General features: G+C 34.0%; 1 protein-coding gene across 1 annotated transcript; it reads right to left on the reverse strand.

The window, feature by feature from the left end:
* Nucleotides 1-6,534: 6,534 nt before the first annotated feature.
* LOC145254606 (uncharacterized) lies at nucleotides 6,535-16,626 on the reverse strand. Its single transcript, XM_080113214.1, has 2 exons — nucleotides 16,411-16,626; nucleotides 6,535-7,553 (listed from the first exon to the last, which is right to left on the reverse strand). The coding sequence occupies exon 2, from the start codon at nucleotides 7,493-7,495 to the stop codon at nucleotides 6,743-6,745; it is 753 nt and encodes a 250-aa protein (XP_079969340.1). The 5' UTR covers nucleotides 7,496-7,553; nucleotides 16,411-16,626; the 3' UTR covers nucleotides 6,535-6,742.
* Between the last annotated feature and the right edge of the window lie 1,101 nt (nucleotides 16,627-17,727).

Consider the following 17,727-nt stretch of genomic DNA (forward strand, 5'->3'; position numbering starts at 1 on the left):
AGACTTGTTATTATTATTAATAATACATACAGCTATGAAATGTTATTATCTCATATATTATTTGTTTCTGTGAGAGATTTGTGTAATATGACATAATGAATGACGTCAGACAATGATGAGGTCGTTTATGAATGAATGAATGTACTACTAAAATTCATTGTGTACTTTGCTTGTTTGTCTGGCTTGCTTGTTATCTTATTCACATAAACATAAAACGATGAGGTCGCACACGAACTGAATGACGTAAAAAGAAGATGACGTAATACATACATCAAATAAATATAGCGGTCAAACACATTGCTTTTACAGAAGGCCTCGTGACCCGTGGAGAGTTTACTCTATTATAAAAAGTATGTATAATTTACTTCTCAAGATTTTTAATTGTCACCGTGCACATTGTATGAGGGCACAACATGCGAATAATATAAATTAACTGTGATATGATAAGATTGGGATGAAGTAATTTAAAATATAAAGAAGGGAAGTGATACGGGATGAGAGAGAAGGGTGAAGTATAATGAATGAGAGGGTTGAAGTGAAAGCGTGTGAATGATTAGTGCGGGCAGAAAGCGAATTATTAACAAAAAGATGCGGATATTTACTTGAAAATGTGTGACGTCACGAAGTTTTATTTTCTCTTTAAGTCACCAAAGCAGCTATCGTTCATTCTTTATGTGCACGAATTTCAAATAAATAACTGTTTCGTAAAGAACATGCTTATTAACAATTGTGTTGCCTGTATCCCCCCTTTTTTACAAAGAAGTCACCACTTATCAGAACCCGGATGCCACTCGAGGATAAGGGTTAATGAGTGTACAGTAGTCAATGAGACAATATCGTAGTAATCGTTAGTAGTGGAAATTTGTCTGTATCCCCCCCTTTTTTTACAAAGAAGCCACCACTTATCAGGCAATTTGGTAAATTCGATTACTTAAGGAGGCGAATCATCAAGAACTCGTTTACGTTCGACTTGAAGACAATCATATTATAGTTAGAAAAGAAGAAAGTTTCATAGGCGTGCAGTTCTAAGAAAGAAGCTTAGTGGGGGGGATTATTGATAGTGGTTTAAGATAGACAAGTGTTTTTTTTTCTTGACAGTTTAGTAAAGGGGGGTGACTTAAAACGCACTATGTAACATACAAATATCTTCGCATCATGTTGCTAAGCTTATCAAAAGCCTTAACACCAGTAAACAACTGGCTTTGGCGGCATTTTAATTATAGTGCTCACAATGCTTTAATCAGAACTAGCTCGGTCCTGGATATGACCTTAAACTATATCCGATGGTGAGGCCCCAGCTTGTGGGCTTTGGGGAGTGTGGAGCCACCCTTTAATTGCCATTGCTCCCAGATCCACTCTGACTGGGAGTGGTAGTACCTCTTAGGGTCCCAACTATGGGTTAGATAGAAACCAACTTGAAAAAAAATATATATTCTATTAAAAAATTGTTCTTTAAAATCACTGGATTCGGGATTAAATAACCTTAAAAGGGTTGATATGCCGTAAAACAACCAACCAACCAACCAACCAGAACTAGCTCCTTACAAAGTTCTTTAAACGGTCTTAATAGAAAATGCTTCCCAGCACCATTGAAATTTTCATAGTTTGTCTTATATTCAAAATTTAGGAGATCGGTCATCTTCTTTTAGTAAACGCCAATATGTCTCCTGAGCGTAATAATTAAGCTGCTAGAATCTGTCCTAAGTAGAGTAGTGGTTAACGACATCAACAAATAAACCTCGTACTCAGTGACATTCAATATGGCATCTGCTAGATATACAACTGATGTTCTACCTTTAATATCATACGCAGTTACTTAATCCCTTCATCGGGGTTTCGTTTCTAGAGCAATTGCTTCTTAACATATCCAAGGCTTTTGATAGGGTATGGCATAAATGCCCGCTTCACAATGCGGAATTTCTGGAAATGTCCTCTCAGTTATTTAAACATTTTTTATAGGCTCATAAGAACACAAGTTTATTGGACAGAAATTAGAAGTTCATGGTATCAATGCTGGCGTCCCTCAGAGTTTCATCCGACGCCCAACTCCTTTCTTCGTTTTAATCAATGATATCTCAAATCAAATTCTTATATCATTCGTAGATATTTATGCCGATGACACTACCATCTACAGTAACACTTCAAAAGCCGGCAATGACCGATGTCTTTCTGATTCTCTCATTTTTGATCTTGAGCAAGTGATGTGATTGGGAAAAAGGTGACTAGTTAATGTTAATGCATCAAAAGTAAGCTTCCTTATTTTTACCACCAACGCTCTGATCCTCATCTGATCTGAATTTAAATGAATGACTCTTATGGTAGCACCATACCTTGACAAACTTCTGCGTCTTATACAGGCGGACCCCCAAAAAACCAAAAGCTAAATGGAGGCCATCTAGAACATATGCTCTAGAACGGAGAAAAAAAGGGCAAAGATCCTAGTGTTTTGATGTGATGTTCTGAATATAATAAACTAGTTATGACCAAAGTTTCATTTCATTCGAACAAAACACTAAGAAACGGTGCCTAATTAGAGTTGGGTCCCGTTTTTTGGGTCACCCTGTATTCATCCCTAATCTAGACTGGAACATATACACCAAATTCGTTGCCAAGGTCAACGGAAAAAATGTACCGCTTCAGTAGATATCTCAATTTTAATGCTATCCTCTTTCTGTATAAGAGCCAAGTACACCCTAGAATGGAGTAATTTTGTCACATCGCGGTCGGAGCTGCTCCTATCACCTACCCTGCCTTAACAGTGTTCAAAATCGGCTTCGAAACCTTGTGAGTGATACCTTTTTGTCTTCCCTGTTAGCCCTTTCCCACAAAAGAGACGTAGCTAGCTTGTCTTTGCTCTATGGTTATTTCTATAGCGACTGTTCGTCTCAGCTACAATCTATGATCCTCCATCGTAAAACTTTCACAAACAAAACTCGTCTAGTTTCAATCACTATCGACAATTTCAACATCTCGCTGTCTGTGCCTAAATCTAAACGTTGATTCCATGAACTAAGCTCCTTTCCTTGAACTGGCCGTCGGTTAAACTGTTCAACTGACCTGCTTTCTAGTTAAATACAGTATGGTTGTATTCAAGTCCAATGTAAATAAGTTTTTGCTGAACCGTCCTCTGAAACAATCAAATTACACGAAATCATCATATTAACGATTACTACACTATTGTCCTGATGATTATCGTACACCCATTAATCCTTATCCTCGAGTGGCCTTTGGGGCATGATAATGTGGTGATTCTCTTGTAAAAAAAAAAACAAAAAATAATGTTTACGTTCATGAATCTTTTTTTTTCAAACGAGAATCAATAATTCGTATTATTTAAAAATTTCGGGTTAGTATTCCCATGCTGGTTGTAGGCAAATACCCAATCATCATTAATATAAAAAATATAGATTTTATTGGAAACTCTAATTCATGTTTTACTATAGCCAACAAAACACAAAATAAATGTGAAAAATAAAAATAAAACATATGAATCTATAACAAATCAGCATTATCGATGGCAAGATGCGTAACTCTTCTACTTATCTGGATATTTTTTCGTATTTTAACTTATTTTAAGCTGTTCATTTACCTTGAAACAAATGTAAAACCTAGTTAGAATTAAAAAAAATCTTGTTTTTATAGCCGTTTAACTCTTTTGTAATCACAAAAAATTGATAATTACAAAAATATCGATAGAAACAAATATGTATCACCAATCGTTTACAATTGTAATGTTTTACCGGTACTTTGTTTGATTTTCTATATTTGATCTATTATCGACAGTTCAAGTATCTAAAACAAAACCGTATGTTTTTCGTTGTCACTTACAGACTTGACACAACTTTTATAAACGCTTATTATAACTTTTTATAATAAGTAAACACAAAAATCTTACGTAGGCAGGTAAAAGAGTAACTTATATTGCCTTTGGTCACATTTATTGTATCTTAAACATTTCGCGTATTTATTTTATTAGGCTATTGTAAAAGATGCCCGAAAATCTAGCCGTATTTGATATGTTTATACCTTACTTTTTTAGACATTCTATGTTTAATAATAAAAATTCTATTATCCGAGTTTGATTACATTTTTCGTTCATTGTCAAATTTCTAAAGCCTAACAAAATAATACAAAAGCGGCGGTCGGTGTAAACAATCTATGTTTATGTTCCAGACAGATTTGAATCTCTATACAAATTCACTGCACGCATCGTGTTTACACCTATTACTTATAATCATATATAGAATATGCAATCAGCTTGTTTAAATTAATAAACTACTGGGTTTTGTTTTCTATATAAGACACATTAAATGACTTGGCCTAGCCATTCTTTGATAATGGCTCTCACATTAAACACTTTCAGCAAAAAAAAAACAAAAACAAAAACAAAAAAAGAAACGCTGAGTCAAATTCTTTATATTTTGTTTAGCCTTCCTATCCTGCCTTGACAAACTTCTAAACCAGCTTCGAAATCTAGTAGGAGAAGCCGTTTTTACCTTTCTAACTAATTTCCACAGAAGAGATATTGCTAGCATGTCCCTTCTCTATCGTTATTTTCACGACAAGTGTCCATCTAAGTTTTAATCTATAATTACTCCCTTGCCAAACTTTCGCAAAAAACACTCGTCTACCTACAAGGACCATCAACAGTTTCACCCACTCAATATCTGTACCTTTATCCAAACTCAAATTTCATTAACAAAGCATCTCTCCTAGACATTCCCACGCGTGGCACACTATTCCCCTGACATGTTTTGCAGATGACTATAATATGATTGTCTTCAAGTCCAATGAAAACAAGTTCCTGTTGAGCCGCCCCTAAATAATCAATTTTTAATATTTCCACCACTAACTAATAATATGCTGTTGTCTCAGGGAATACCGTACATTCATTAACCTTTATACTCGAGTGGCTTTCAGAGCTTGATAAGTGGTGACTTCATGTAAAAAAAAAACATCGTTTACGTTTGTGATTTTTTTTTAGATAAGGATTGATTATTCGTATTATTTGGATTCTTAGTACTTCCATCTTGGCTGCAATATTCAAAATATTTTTTTCAAATTTAATACCCGACTGTATTCAAGTAAACCTATCCATCGAATTAGGAAACTAAGGTAAGATAGAACTATAAACAAAAATTTGGATTCAAACACTTATGTATAGATCAACACATCTAATTATTATTATTATTATTATTATTATTATTATTATTATTATTATTATTATTATTATTATTATTATATTTAACTGAATAAAATAACATTACAATTAAGACGTATATATCCGTGAAACCCCTAAAATTAATTAAGAAACATAAGAATAAAAAATAACAACATTCTACTCGTCTTATATTATAACCTGCACCTCCCAATCATAGAAGCTCTACCCATTCGCATAAACAAAGCGGCCATCAATCAAGCTCAACATGAAAGTCTTTTAACCCATTTTAATCAACTTTTTCGATGAATTCACTAAAGGCAACTTTTTAATTCATCACTCGTCTGAAGACGAAAACGTTCGCAACTATGGGGAATGTCTTTTTACAATCGAACAGGACGTTCGAACATTGGCCCACAAAATGGAAAAGATCGCAAGAGAAAAAAACAGGACTTATCTCTGCTGTTCAATGAAACATGCATAATAGAGAAACCACTGCCCATATATATATATATATATATATATATATATATATATATATATATATATATATATATATATATAGTAAATTAGAAAATATATATATGGCAATTAAGCTACACAGAATATTCCGGGTTTCATCCATACTAGGATTCGTCTGGCTTATGCGAAGAGTTGTAGTCTCGTGTTTTTATATACGCATATTCTATTGAATATTTAGTCAACCAATCAGCTTCCTAGTTTCCACCGCTCCCCTCCTAATCAGCCAATGGGCAGGCACTTACCGAACAAAGGTCCAGTTGACATTATTTTGAACCCTTTGTGTGTGCTTATTTAGCAGGGAGTGTAGGTATCTAGTGAGTTGACCTATTTTGAACCTATATGTAGTTAAATGTGTTTTTTTAATATTATGCTAGTTTATATATATGTGTATATATATATATACATATATATATGTACGATAATTTATGTATATGTATGTTTATTTTATATATTTATTTTCTATTGTATTGTTAATTAAAAAATTATTTTATAACGCTATCCTAGAGTAGATTTATCCCGTGAACACAGTTGTTCGCTATTTCTCTCATAGAGTTTAATTTGACGTTGGTGTTCTTTAAAGTATAGGATAGCAAATTTTTCATGAAGGCATAATTTATATGGCTCGTCTAGGTCTCTCCATTTGTTTGCTTGTCTTACTATTTTCTATTCGACTACTGGCGAATGCCCGCTTTCTTTGTGGTCCCAGTATTTGTTTGTTAGTTTTGTTTTCATTCGTTTTTTTCTTTTTTAACGTACTCATACGTAGTCATAATTATATATATATATATATATATATATATATATATATATATTATAACTGTATTTGTTTACAGCAAACTTGGCTATGTTTTTAAGATTTTATTTTAATTAATGTTGATTGCGAATGTCAAGCCGTGAATTTAAACGAATATTTCTAACGTATCGTATTATGACTCATAGCAATCGGTGGTTGCGAAGTTGGTTGAGAAGTTTCGGTATTTTGTTCGACATATTACTGATACGCATACCTGTATAAATTACTTGTAATCTTGTGTTGTGCATAAACTATTATTACAGTTTTGGTCATTGGGATTCGTCGGAATGGAATGTTCCTGGTGAAAGGAAAGGACGAACAAAATCCGAAATAATTTTTCCAGCATCACCCGAATTATTTTTAATTGCATATCGATCTTCGGAACCGTTGTGGTCATGATCAGCGTTAATGATACCGTTGATGACATAGTCAGCGTCGTACTCTTTGCCATCAGAATCAACTTCCTGGAAGTAGTCTTTTGATAATTGTATCTCGGTCCATTCCTCAGAAATCATGGATAAGGAATCGGACGAGTCCTTGTTGTCTTTTTCGGTCGCCCTATTATCTGATACGGGTTCTTGAAAAGTGTGTTTCTCGGGTGTAAGGAAAGGCCTCACTTCCGTTGTTTCAAAAAGAGCAGACATTTCAGTCGACGGACGGGCGCCACCCTTTGCAAAATATTGCGTTCTGCTGGGAAAATTGCAGGCCGCATCATCCAATCCAGGGAACACACATCGGGGTCCAGGATATACGCTCACGAGTGGTTTCCAAAATTGCGATGGGATATCCTTATAGGCTTTAGTATCGATTTTCTTAGAAAGAAATGTGAGTTGCTTGAGTGGAGCAAAACGCGGCGATTTCTCCCTTAGTTTATTTTCAGCCTCTCTATGTTGAGCATATGAGATAGTTTTAACTCTGTCGAGGCTTCCGCTTCCTTGTGTTTTAAAAAAAGAAGGTATGGACGTGCTGTTTTCGTTATTAGCTGGGCGACAGCACCACATCTGCAGAAGCGTGTTTCCCATTTTATATAGTGTGTAGTGGTCTGTGTAATCATTTATTTCTACTTTTTTGTTGATTTCTCTGAAATTTAAAACAGAAAACACCATATTACATCAATACAATTTTTTTAATGCAAAAAACATTCTTATCGTCTTTATAAATGTATTCTGATAAGCAAAAGTTTATATGCTTAGATAACAAAAGATAAAAGTACTGTTCGTATTATTTGGAGGATTCGGACTAGTTTTTATTGTGAGTGTTAGTTGCACAACGTTTCAGTCGATGTTACCTCAGACTTTTTAAGGTGCATCTTGTCGAACTCAGTAATCAGTCCGTCGGAAATCTGCACCGAATTTACAACCAACCTTCTTATTTCATCCTTGCGTAAGGATCCGTGCTTTAGTGGATAGAATTATTGGTAGTAATAAGATCTACGTGAAAGTTTTCTGGGTGCTAAAATTTCAATCTTACTGCGAGCGACACTAAAATACAATTGAAATTTACTTTGCGTTTGGACCCAGTGATAAGTGACGAAACGAAAACAGAAAGGTGCACCAGTTTGACAAGATATCCTGAAAGATTAGAGGTTACATCAACCGAAACGTGATGCAAATTACACTTAAGATGTGAATAGTAGTCCAAATAATTTGAACAAACCGAATACCAAGCCACGTCTAAAATAAATGCAGAAATATAATATAAAAGCATTGAATAACCAACAGTCAATGTTCCGTAAACAAAATGTAAAACAATAAATTATAACTTGGACCAAACGCAGTAGAATTTCTATTATACGTATACATGAATGCTTTTTAGGTGTTGAAATGCCTTTAAGATTTTTCCATTTAATTTCAACATTTTATTTCATTTAAATCTTACGATTCACAAAACATAATAATAACCGCTTTAATTTATTCTTCACAGTTGATTGCTTTGTTTAGTTAATTGCAGAAAAAGTTAGTGAAAGGCATGTGCTACTCATACTTAAGTGTTACGTCACATCCGGAAGCTATTTTTGATTTTTGTGTGTCGATAAATACAGCTTAATTAAAATTGAACAAATTGAAAAAATATATATATAGAAAGTTTCAATGCGAGAAAAGTGCACTTCTACAGAATGCTTGAAATAATCAACCTGACAAAATAAAACATACAATTTATTTTCGATGAAAATAGCTCCAGACATACTATAAAGCCTCTAGATGTACCGAGTGAATCCATAAAATTGACACCCTAAAAAAAATCTCTACAGCTTTATTTTAAAACTTTTATTGAAAAAAATATATTCAGGTAATTCTAATAATATAGTAGAGCTGACATCTATTCAATGTAGCCGTTTTCAGTCTCAATCACCGCCTCGATACGGGTCCGGAATTGGGAGCCTGCCATTGACACAAACGACGGCGGAAACTCGGCGAATACTCGGCGAATGGCGGCGATCAAGCTGTCTTTGGTGTTGAGGTCATGTTGGAGATGTTCTTGATGTACGACCAAACAAAGTAGTCCGGCAGGTTCAAGTCGGAGAGGCGGAGGATCAATGACAGAGTGGTACAAAGTCGTAGCACTTATTCTGAAGCCAAGCCTGAGTCTCTTTCGACTTGTAGGTTAGTGTTGAGTCATTCTCTCACACCCAGGGTCTGTCAGCTGCCACCTAATTGCACTAGAGGATCACCACACTCTTCAGCACAATCAGGTACATTTTGGTGTTGACTTTCGAAAATGTGAGGTGACATGATGTGGCCCTAACTCGACCCTATACCAAAGACCATAACCGTGGCCGGGAACTTTGTTTTCATCATCCTGGACACGCCCTCGCTATTCGTGGAAATCTAGCTAGGAATCTTGAGGGTGCTAACTATGGTCTTGTTGCCATAACTTGAATTATACAGCAGCGCATCTCCGGTCTCGCTCGTTAAACAACTTGTCACATTAAGACCCCAATCGCTTTGGGATGTGTATACACCTGGCCAACTAGAAGAGAATCTGCAGCAAAAAAAGAAAACCGGTTTTCTTCAAACGGAAATGGAATCATGTGGTATTTTCTATGTCGTATCACCCTATAAAGAACTAATAAAGCAAAAGAAAATGCTACTTAATGGTCAAAAACCTACAAACAGTTAGTGATAGATGGATGAGTTCTTAACCCGGAAACAGAAATTACCCCTATTTTGCCAGAAACATAGCATATAAGAACGAAAGGATAAAATGGGTTGTAACGTTAAGTTAAATAAAGTTTAGTTTTCTTCATTTTTTTCCGCAAACGCATCCGTAGAATACTCAGATATCTATTACCGCCCTTTCTGTCGACATGTATATTTACATAATAATTTCAGTAGTAGTGGTAGTACATAATTAAAGGAAGAATAACTGAATATTCATAAGTTTATTCAACAAAATTCTACAATGTCAACCGAATGGAAACAGTAACAACTATAAATCAAGTGGCTCAAATAATATATCATAGCATTACTAATACAATAATCAATAAAAATCAGAATAATAATCACATGAATCACTGATCATTGTGCAGATTATTGTTGATGATGAGCAAAAAGTTTTGCGATTGTTGACTTCATATTTGATAGAAAAAATCTTTGATCACAAGTTTTCACTCCATCCATTTGTTTTCTGTTCCTAGAACCCATTCGATAGATGAGAAAGACTTGCTGTAAATATGAATCATGTCATGTGAATCCATCAGGTTCAATAAACACTAGGTATGGTCAAAAATAAACGAATAAGGATAGGGGGAAACAGTTTTGAAAGCCGATTTATCATAATTTTTTGTAAGTTTCCGACTACTTTTTAATTGTATTTGAAAGATTAATAATTAAACTTAATTTCCAAAAGAAAAAAAAATATATTTGTACACATGAAAAAATAGGGGGGGGGGGAAAGCTAACCAATTCAGCTAAATTGTGAAGTTAAATAAATTCATTGTAAAAATCCTTTAAAAGATAAATATTAGTTTTCTGGGTCTATTTTAAAGATAATTAGTAAATTAAAGTTTTTTTTTAATTCAATCTTCACTCCAAGTGCCCATTTGAAGTAGGGGGCTACTATCGAGGACAATTTGCGGGCATTATGAAGGGAAATGAGTAGATAGATTTTGTTCACATTACACTTGTACTTCTGCATATCAGTACAGTTGGAAAAGCAGTATCCCGGAAGGGAGTTAAAAATACTTGCAGTTCTGGGGAAGAAACTATTGGAGTAAAAGGCTTTCTTACACCTAGGTATCTCTACTGTAAAGGGGTAGGACTTAGTCGCTTGTCGGGTTTGTCGGGAGTAGTCACGTCGAGGAGGTACAAGTGCTTGCAGTTCGTCAGAGCAGCCACCATTAAAGTATTTGTAGAACAGGCAGAGGGATGCAACATTTCGTCGATGGGACAGAGGCTAAAGCTAAGATGACAGTTCAGGACCTATCAGGTTGGCGACTCTTTTTTGAACCCTGTCCAAAGATATGTAATTAAATAAAAAGAAAACACATTGTTTGTACAAAAAATAGCTTAATTTGCCCCAAAAGCGAGTGATTCTGCCGTTTCAGCAGCACAACAAACGGTAGTTTTGTAAACACGGATTATATGGAAGCCCAAAATCTGAGACAGTCGAAAATCTGTCTGAGAATGATGTCATGTAATTAAAAAGAAGGGAGGGGTACTGGGTTTCTTTTTCTCCCCAAACTTGCATCCGTACATTTCTATCCTGAACGTTTGTATCATTTTTACCATTTTCTAATTTAATTATTTTTGTATATTCCTGTTTTTCAATTCATTTTTTTTCATTATTCGCCAATATTATATAAAAATTATGTCACGCCAAAGGTTTTACATTCATTCAAGCAAGGAAAATATGAAAATCTTACATATAAAAATTACGCGAAACCTGTAATTTAAAAAAAAAGTAGAAATATTTTTTGCTATTATAATTTTTTGTATGAAAATATTACACAAACAATGCTTAATTCAATGATAATATCTGTAGTTCGAGAAATTCTTCTTTGTTTTCGAGTTATATCGAATTCATTAATACAGACTTTAGGGGGCTTTATCGTAATATGTTTTACTTGTTATATTTTACGATGTTTTATTTTCATAAAAAAGCAGAAATAAATTAATTAATTTTTTTGCTTTTGAACATCGGCATTTAATTTGCACGTACCTAGTAATCACTTTAAAAGCTTTGGCAGCATTACGGAGTATAATTTTTTAATTAACTTTTCCAATGAATAATAACTGAAGTGTAATCGATTTTCACATGAATTGTGAATCAGGAAAGAAATATATTGAGAAACACCTAGTAATATCAATAGAAGATCTCTGTCTTTCACCGCCCCCTAAAGAATCTCAGGAACCTCTATACGATAAATTTGGCTACCGCCCACCTTAAGTTTCGTAATGTCCCCCTAGTTGGTGGTACAGACCCCGCTAAAAAAAACCCTGATTAAAGGTGAAGTAAAATAAAGTTTTATATTCTAGCAGGTCGGTTCTGTAGAAGTACTGTTAAGGATTAAGAGTCGAAGATAATTGAATTTTACCTTGTTTGATATAACTTGTTTTTTTTTAAACGATTTCTTGACTGTTAACTATTCTACGCGTTTGCATAATAGGAATATAACCACAAAACATAATAAAATATTATTGCTACTCTTAGTTTAACTCTTTATTTACCATAGCAAAAGAGAATGGTGAACAAATTAAAAAAAAACATCTCAGGTATAAATCGTGTAGCACTAGAGACGAAAACGAACACGTATCAGTTTAGAAGCGTGTTAGATACTTTGCATGTAGGAAAGCCGTTTGCAAGAGAAAAATATCTAGTGTTTGCAATGTTAATAGAATTAATTCGAACACGAGAGCAACTAATTCATATGTGTCATATTACCTGATGGTTAGACAACGCCACCGATATAACGTTGTTTCCGTGATTCTTTTTTTTTTCTTCTCGTCTATTATCTTCTCTTCTTGCCGTGTCGTCGTCTCTCACATTAGTGGTTTTATCGGGGGCGCGCACGGGTTCCCAAGTATAAAAAATAAAACCCAAACTCCGAAACATTTTGTAAATTTGCATTTTGACCACTCGCTCGTGTGTGTGTGTGTGTGTGTGTGTGTGTGTGTGTGTGTGTGTGTGTGTGCGTTTGACACAATCGACTCCTCATACGCTTAAGTCCACATCTTAGTTTACTCATAAGACAGTTGGCCAATTCATCTCGAACTTCTTAACCTCTTTCGATTTAGTCCAAGGCAGAATATGTGTTCAACTACGTTAATCTGAAAACTTTTTCAAACTCTACCTGTCGTCAAAAGTCGCACACCCAAGACTCACGGGAACTTTTTCTAACTGTCATAAAAACTGCATCAAATTTAACTGTAACTTCCAAAACTAAGCATAAGCTAACTCTAAATAAATATATCTTTTAGGCCCTGTTATTTGTTCTCTACACATTAACTAACTATCCTATCCAGCTTCCGTTGTCTGCTTTTGTGAAACAACTCACACTGTTTTGCCGATAAACCTACTTTCCCCTATTTTTGTCATTTGTCCTTTTCATTTTCCCCTCAATTCCCAACACTTGGGGAGTAGATGCCGATAATATCACATGTGTACAGAAGGGAATTGACGTAATTACAAGTAGTACTTACGCATCTTTGGATCCGGACTTTTGTGACTTTGGCACGGCCGCAACCGACTGCTGACGAGAACCGACGGAAAAAAGCCAAGCAGTAACGGTGGGTGCGACCGACAGCTATCGAGGACCGCCGGCACAAAAAAGGCGAATTATTTTGGTAAAATTGTTTTCCTTTTTCTTCTTAAAACATTTATATAATTTTGATGGGGGCTTATGATTGGGATATATTTTTGCAGATTATGTTTATAATTATTTGGTTTAAAATAGGAATTTATTTATTCAATTTTATAAAAATAAAAATGAACTACGACAAAAAAAAAGAAAATAAATAATTTGGATACATTATAAAACAAAAAAAAAAATAATATAAAAATATTACGATGTTTTTGTCAAAACTATTTTATTTCAACTTTTCTTGGAAAAATGTATATTAACATAATAACTACAAAATATATATTTTTCTTGAACTTTTATTGAAAGAGAAATTTTTTTAAATTGTCATTAACAAAAAAACTAAAATGGTAAAAACGTTTCTCTAAAAAAATTTAATAAGAATAAAAATACACTAAACATTTTTAAAAAATTAAGAGAAATAAAAATACACCAAACACTGAAAACACTGAATGTAATAGAAATAAAAATACACCAAGCATTTAAAAAATAATTAACAGAAATAAAAATACACTAAACTTTTTTAAAAAAAATAATAGAAATAAAATACACACTAAAAAATTACAAGAATTAAAAATACACCAAACATTAAAAATAAACAAAAATAAACATGCACTAAACATTTTTTGGCAAACGAATACAAACAGAAATACACAAAACATTTAAAAAACTTCTTGAAATAAATATATTATTGACATATTACATGTAAAAATAAAGCTTCAACCCAAAACAACGAAAACAAATTATTTTTTGTGGAAACACATTTTATTAAAAAAAAATCACTACATTAACTTACTTTCACTTAAACTTCGTCAGAGTAAAACCACCAAAAACTAATAAAATGATTTATTACAATTAACGAAGGTGTTTTTGACTTTTTCCTTGCAATTTGTTCACATTTTTGATTCACTGTTGTTATTTAAGTTTCCCAGCGTCTCCGATCACTGCTCGGCTTTATCCGTCGGGTATCGTTGACAGTCAGTTGCGCACGCACCCACGTCACAAAAAATCCGGGTCAAGAGATGCATAAGTACCATAAAGACAAGATTAAAAAAGGCCTAGAATTGAATTTTCGATAGCTGAGAGAAAATGTTCGAAATTTATTGTTTTTAATTTAACTCGTATTTATACACGATATCCTATTGAACTTGCGTCTGTAATTTTAACTTCATTACGGCTTCGTGAGATGTAAACAAGCATCTTTCTTACAAGTTGTTGAACCGATTTTTCAACAGTCAGATAGATAGATAGATAGATAGATAGGAGAAAGTGAGAGAGAGAAAGAATATTTCGCTCGCAATACAAAAAAAAAAAACAAAAAGAAGAATATTTGTCTCCGGTTGATGCCTTTTCTTCTTTCTTTTCCAGCATTTTACTTACGAAAATTCCATGAGTAGATTTTTTTTCTCGGGACATTGCCTCTATGGAAACACGATAACGCGGAGCTGCTTCTCAGCTTGCTATAACATGGCTATTTTCACGTCCAACGTAGACAAGTTTTTGATTAGATGTCATCTAAAATAAGATAGCTCATCCAATTTCCACCATCACTATGATAGTCACCTTGATAAGCAATGGTTCTATAGAATATGTATATATACAAACATTACAGAGACGACACAGTGTAAATATAAAATCAATACACAACATTAAGTAAAGTTTCCGTCTATTATTAGAGAGCGGAATCGGAACAAAAATCTTGATGGACTACACTATTAAATGCTGCATGAGCCTTTAATATTGCTAATCAGTGCTGGATCCAACCGCTGTGTTTAAATGATCCTGGTGCTAAATCTGATTCACAAAATACCAGAGTAGGATTTGACCATTCTTTCAAACAAAGTTCTCGACAAATTTTATAATAGTAAATATAACCTGATCTTCTTCACAAATAATTGGTTTTCGATGGTAGATTAATCGGTAGGGGACCATTTTTTTCTTTCTGTACCCATCATCGCTACGTGTAAACTGTTATGTTTTAAAATGTGGTGCACATCTGAGAGGGGGGCTACTTCAACCCGAAAGTCAGGTGAATTTATTTTTACTTCGGCATTCAAATCAACACAGTCTGTATCATTTCTGAAGTGGAGGTTGCCCTGTTGATTATGGTGTATTGTTGGTCCTGCGCAGTTCTAAAAGATATACCCTCAGACTTTGTCTCCCATCTTTGAGAAAGGGTTTAGTTTATTGCTAATTGCCTGAAGTGCTTCTCCTGGCGAATACCGACGGGACTTCCCAGGCATATCTCCTATGAACGAGTGCTTCCTCTATGATGCGCTGGCTCTTAAATCACACATATTCTCGATGTAGAAGAGAGATGAATACCTAACTCAACCTGATAAATCTAAATGTCACTATGCGTAAACAAATAAGTATAATATATTATAAGCTCTAACCATATAAAAGGAACTTTGTGTGTGTCTGTGGAACTTTGTGTGTGTGTGCGTATGGAGTCGAAAATGGCTGGGTCGATTTTTATGAACTTTCATACGAAGGTATTTTATGTGTCCACCAGTGTTCTTAGATAGGTTTTGCATCGGAATGTCTTCGATAAGTACAGAAAATCGATAATAGATAATCGAAATAATCCGGTGAAAAAAATTGAATGATGATTTTGACCAAAGCTAACACCTTACACATAACAAGTACATTTACATGGAAATTTTTATTATCGCAATAACCCTAAACCCGTTTTCACCGCAAAAGTAGTAAAGCCGGACATATAAAATAAACAGTTAGTTCTTTGATATGATATGGGCGCGTTCAAAATGTGTTTGTCTGTTTAAAGCACAATTGAAGCATGATATTTGGCTTTTGAGTTTTAAACATTAATTCAAACCATTATATATAAAAAAATAATTTTATAAAATAACATTATTATTAAATAATTTTATTAAGTGGATTACATTGCAATGTAGACCACAGTGTATTGATGACTAAGTCATTGCAGTGAGGCATGTGAAGTCTTCTCCCATGGATCCCCAAATAGAGCAGACAATCAATCGATTTAATTGAAAATTGTCGATTTGACAGATTTCGATGTCAATAAAGATATGGAAGTGTGAAACATTCGTGTATGATCATTCAATCCCGGACAACGTCACGTATCCCTGCTAATAAAATTTAACTTTTACTTACCGAAGCTATTTTCTTTATTTGAATGTGCTTTTCTATCTATTACACGTTGTTTAGTTTATATAATGTGATTTGTTGAAGATGGTTGTCGTCATTACAATTACTTGTATGTTTTATATATGTGAATTCTTTTAAATAGTTGTCAAAACTTTTCCCGTGTAACTTTTGTTGTGATAGCTTTTTTATTATTTAATTGTGATTTGTTTTGTTTACGTTTGGAAGCGTTATGAATGCGTTTACGTGACGTGATTGGTTGCGTAAATGAAATTTCTGACAAAACAGAAATAGACGTCATAGTGTATTATTACATCAGAGTACAGAGAAGAATACCATTCATTATTTTGTCAAAAACATTTCTCGATTTTGGCTTTTATTAAAATATCTAACGAACAAAAAACGGGTGAGAAAATGAATATAACAAATAAATCTTACCAAAAACAAGTCCCTCATCTACGTTATCGTTTAATGTTCCTTTATATAAAGTTATTTTTAAGTGTGTTATTTAAAAATATTGAGACAAAACAATAAACAAAATGGTGGTCTCATCGAAGCCATAGCCGAGCTTTGATAATCGCTCCTAAACCAAAAAAATGAACAAAAGTAGTACATAACATTTATCTTTTTTTTTTTTTTTACATGGGTGTCACCACTTATCAAGGCCCAGAGGCCACTCAAGGATAAGGGTTAATAGGTATACATTAGTCATTGTGATTTTAGCATAGTAAACAGTGGGAATTTTGTAACTTGGATTACTTAGGGGGACGATTCAATTAGAACTTGTTCACATTGGGCTTTTTCTTTTTTTTTTCATAGGTATCACCACATTATCAAGGCCAAGAGGCCACTCAAGGATAAGGGTTAAAGAGTGTACAGTAGAAATTGGACAATATAATAATCATTAGTAATGAAAATTTGTTAAATTTGATAACTTATATGGAACGGCTCATCAAGAACTTATTTACGTTAGACTTGAAGACAACCATATTGTAGTCAGCCGGAAAGCAGGAAAACGGAAGACAATTCCACAGGTGTGCAGTTCTAATAAAAAAGCTTTGTTCATGGAATCTACGTTTAGGTTTAGGAACAAATAAAGAGTGGGGGGAATTATTGATAGTGTTTACAGCTAGACGAGTGTTTCTTGTGAAAGTTTTGCGAGGGGGGACCATAGATTGAAGCTCAGTCGAACACTTTCCATGAAAATAACGATACATCAGAGACAAACTCGCAACATCTCTTCTGTGAGATAGAGGTTGCAAGGAAGAGAAAAGGACATCTCCTACGAGGCTACGAAGTCTATTTTGAACTCTATCAAGGCAGGAC

This window comes from Euprymna scolopes, chromosome 30, assembly GCF_053919585.1.
Source record: "Euprymna scolopes isolate OS-2025 chromosome 30, ASM5391958v1, whole genome shotgun sequence".
In the NCBI taxonomy this organism is placed as follows: Eukaryota; Metazoa; Mollusca; class Cephalopoda; order Sepiida; family Sepiolidae; genus Euprymna; species Euprymna scolopes.

What these genes read in the sequence shown, in the direction of transcription:
- LOC145254606 (XM_080113214.1), bottom strand. Translation starts at nt 7,495, where the DNA reads ATGGGAAACACGCTTCTGCAGATGTGGTGCTGTCGCCCAGCTAATAAC.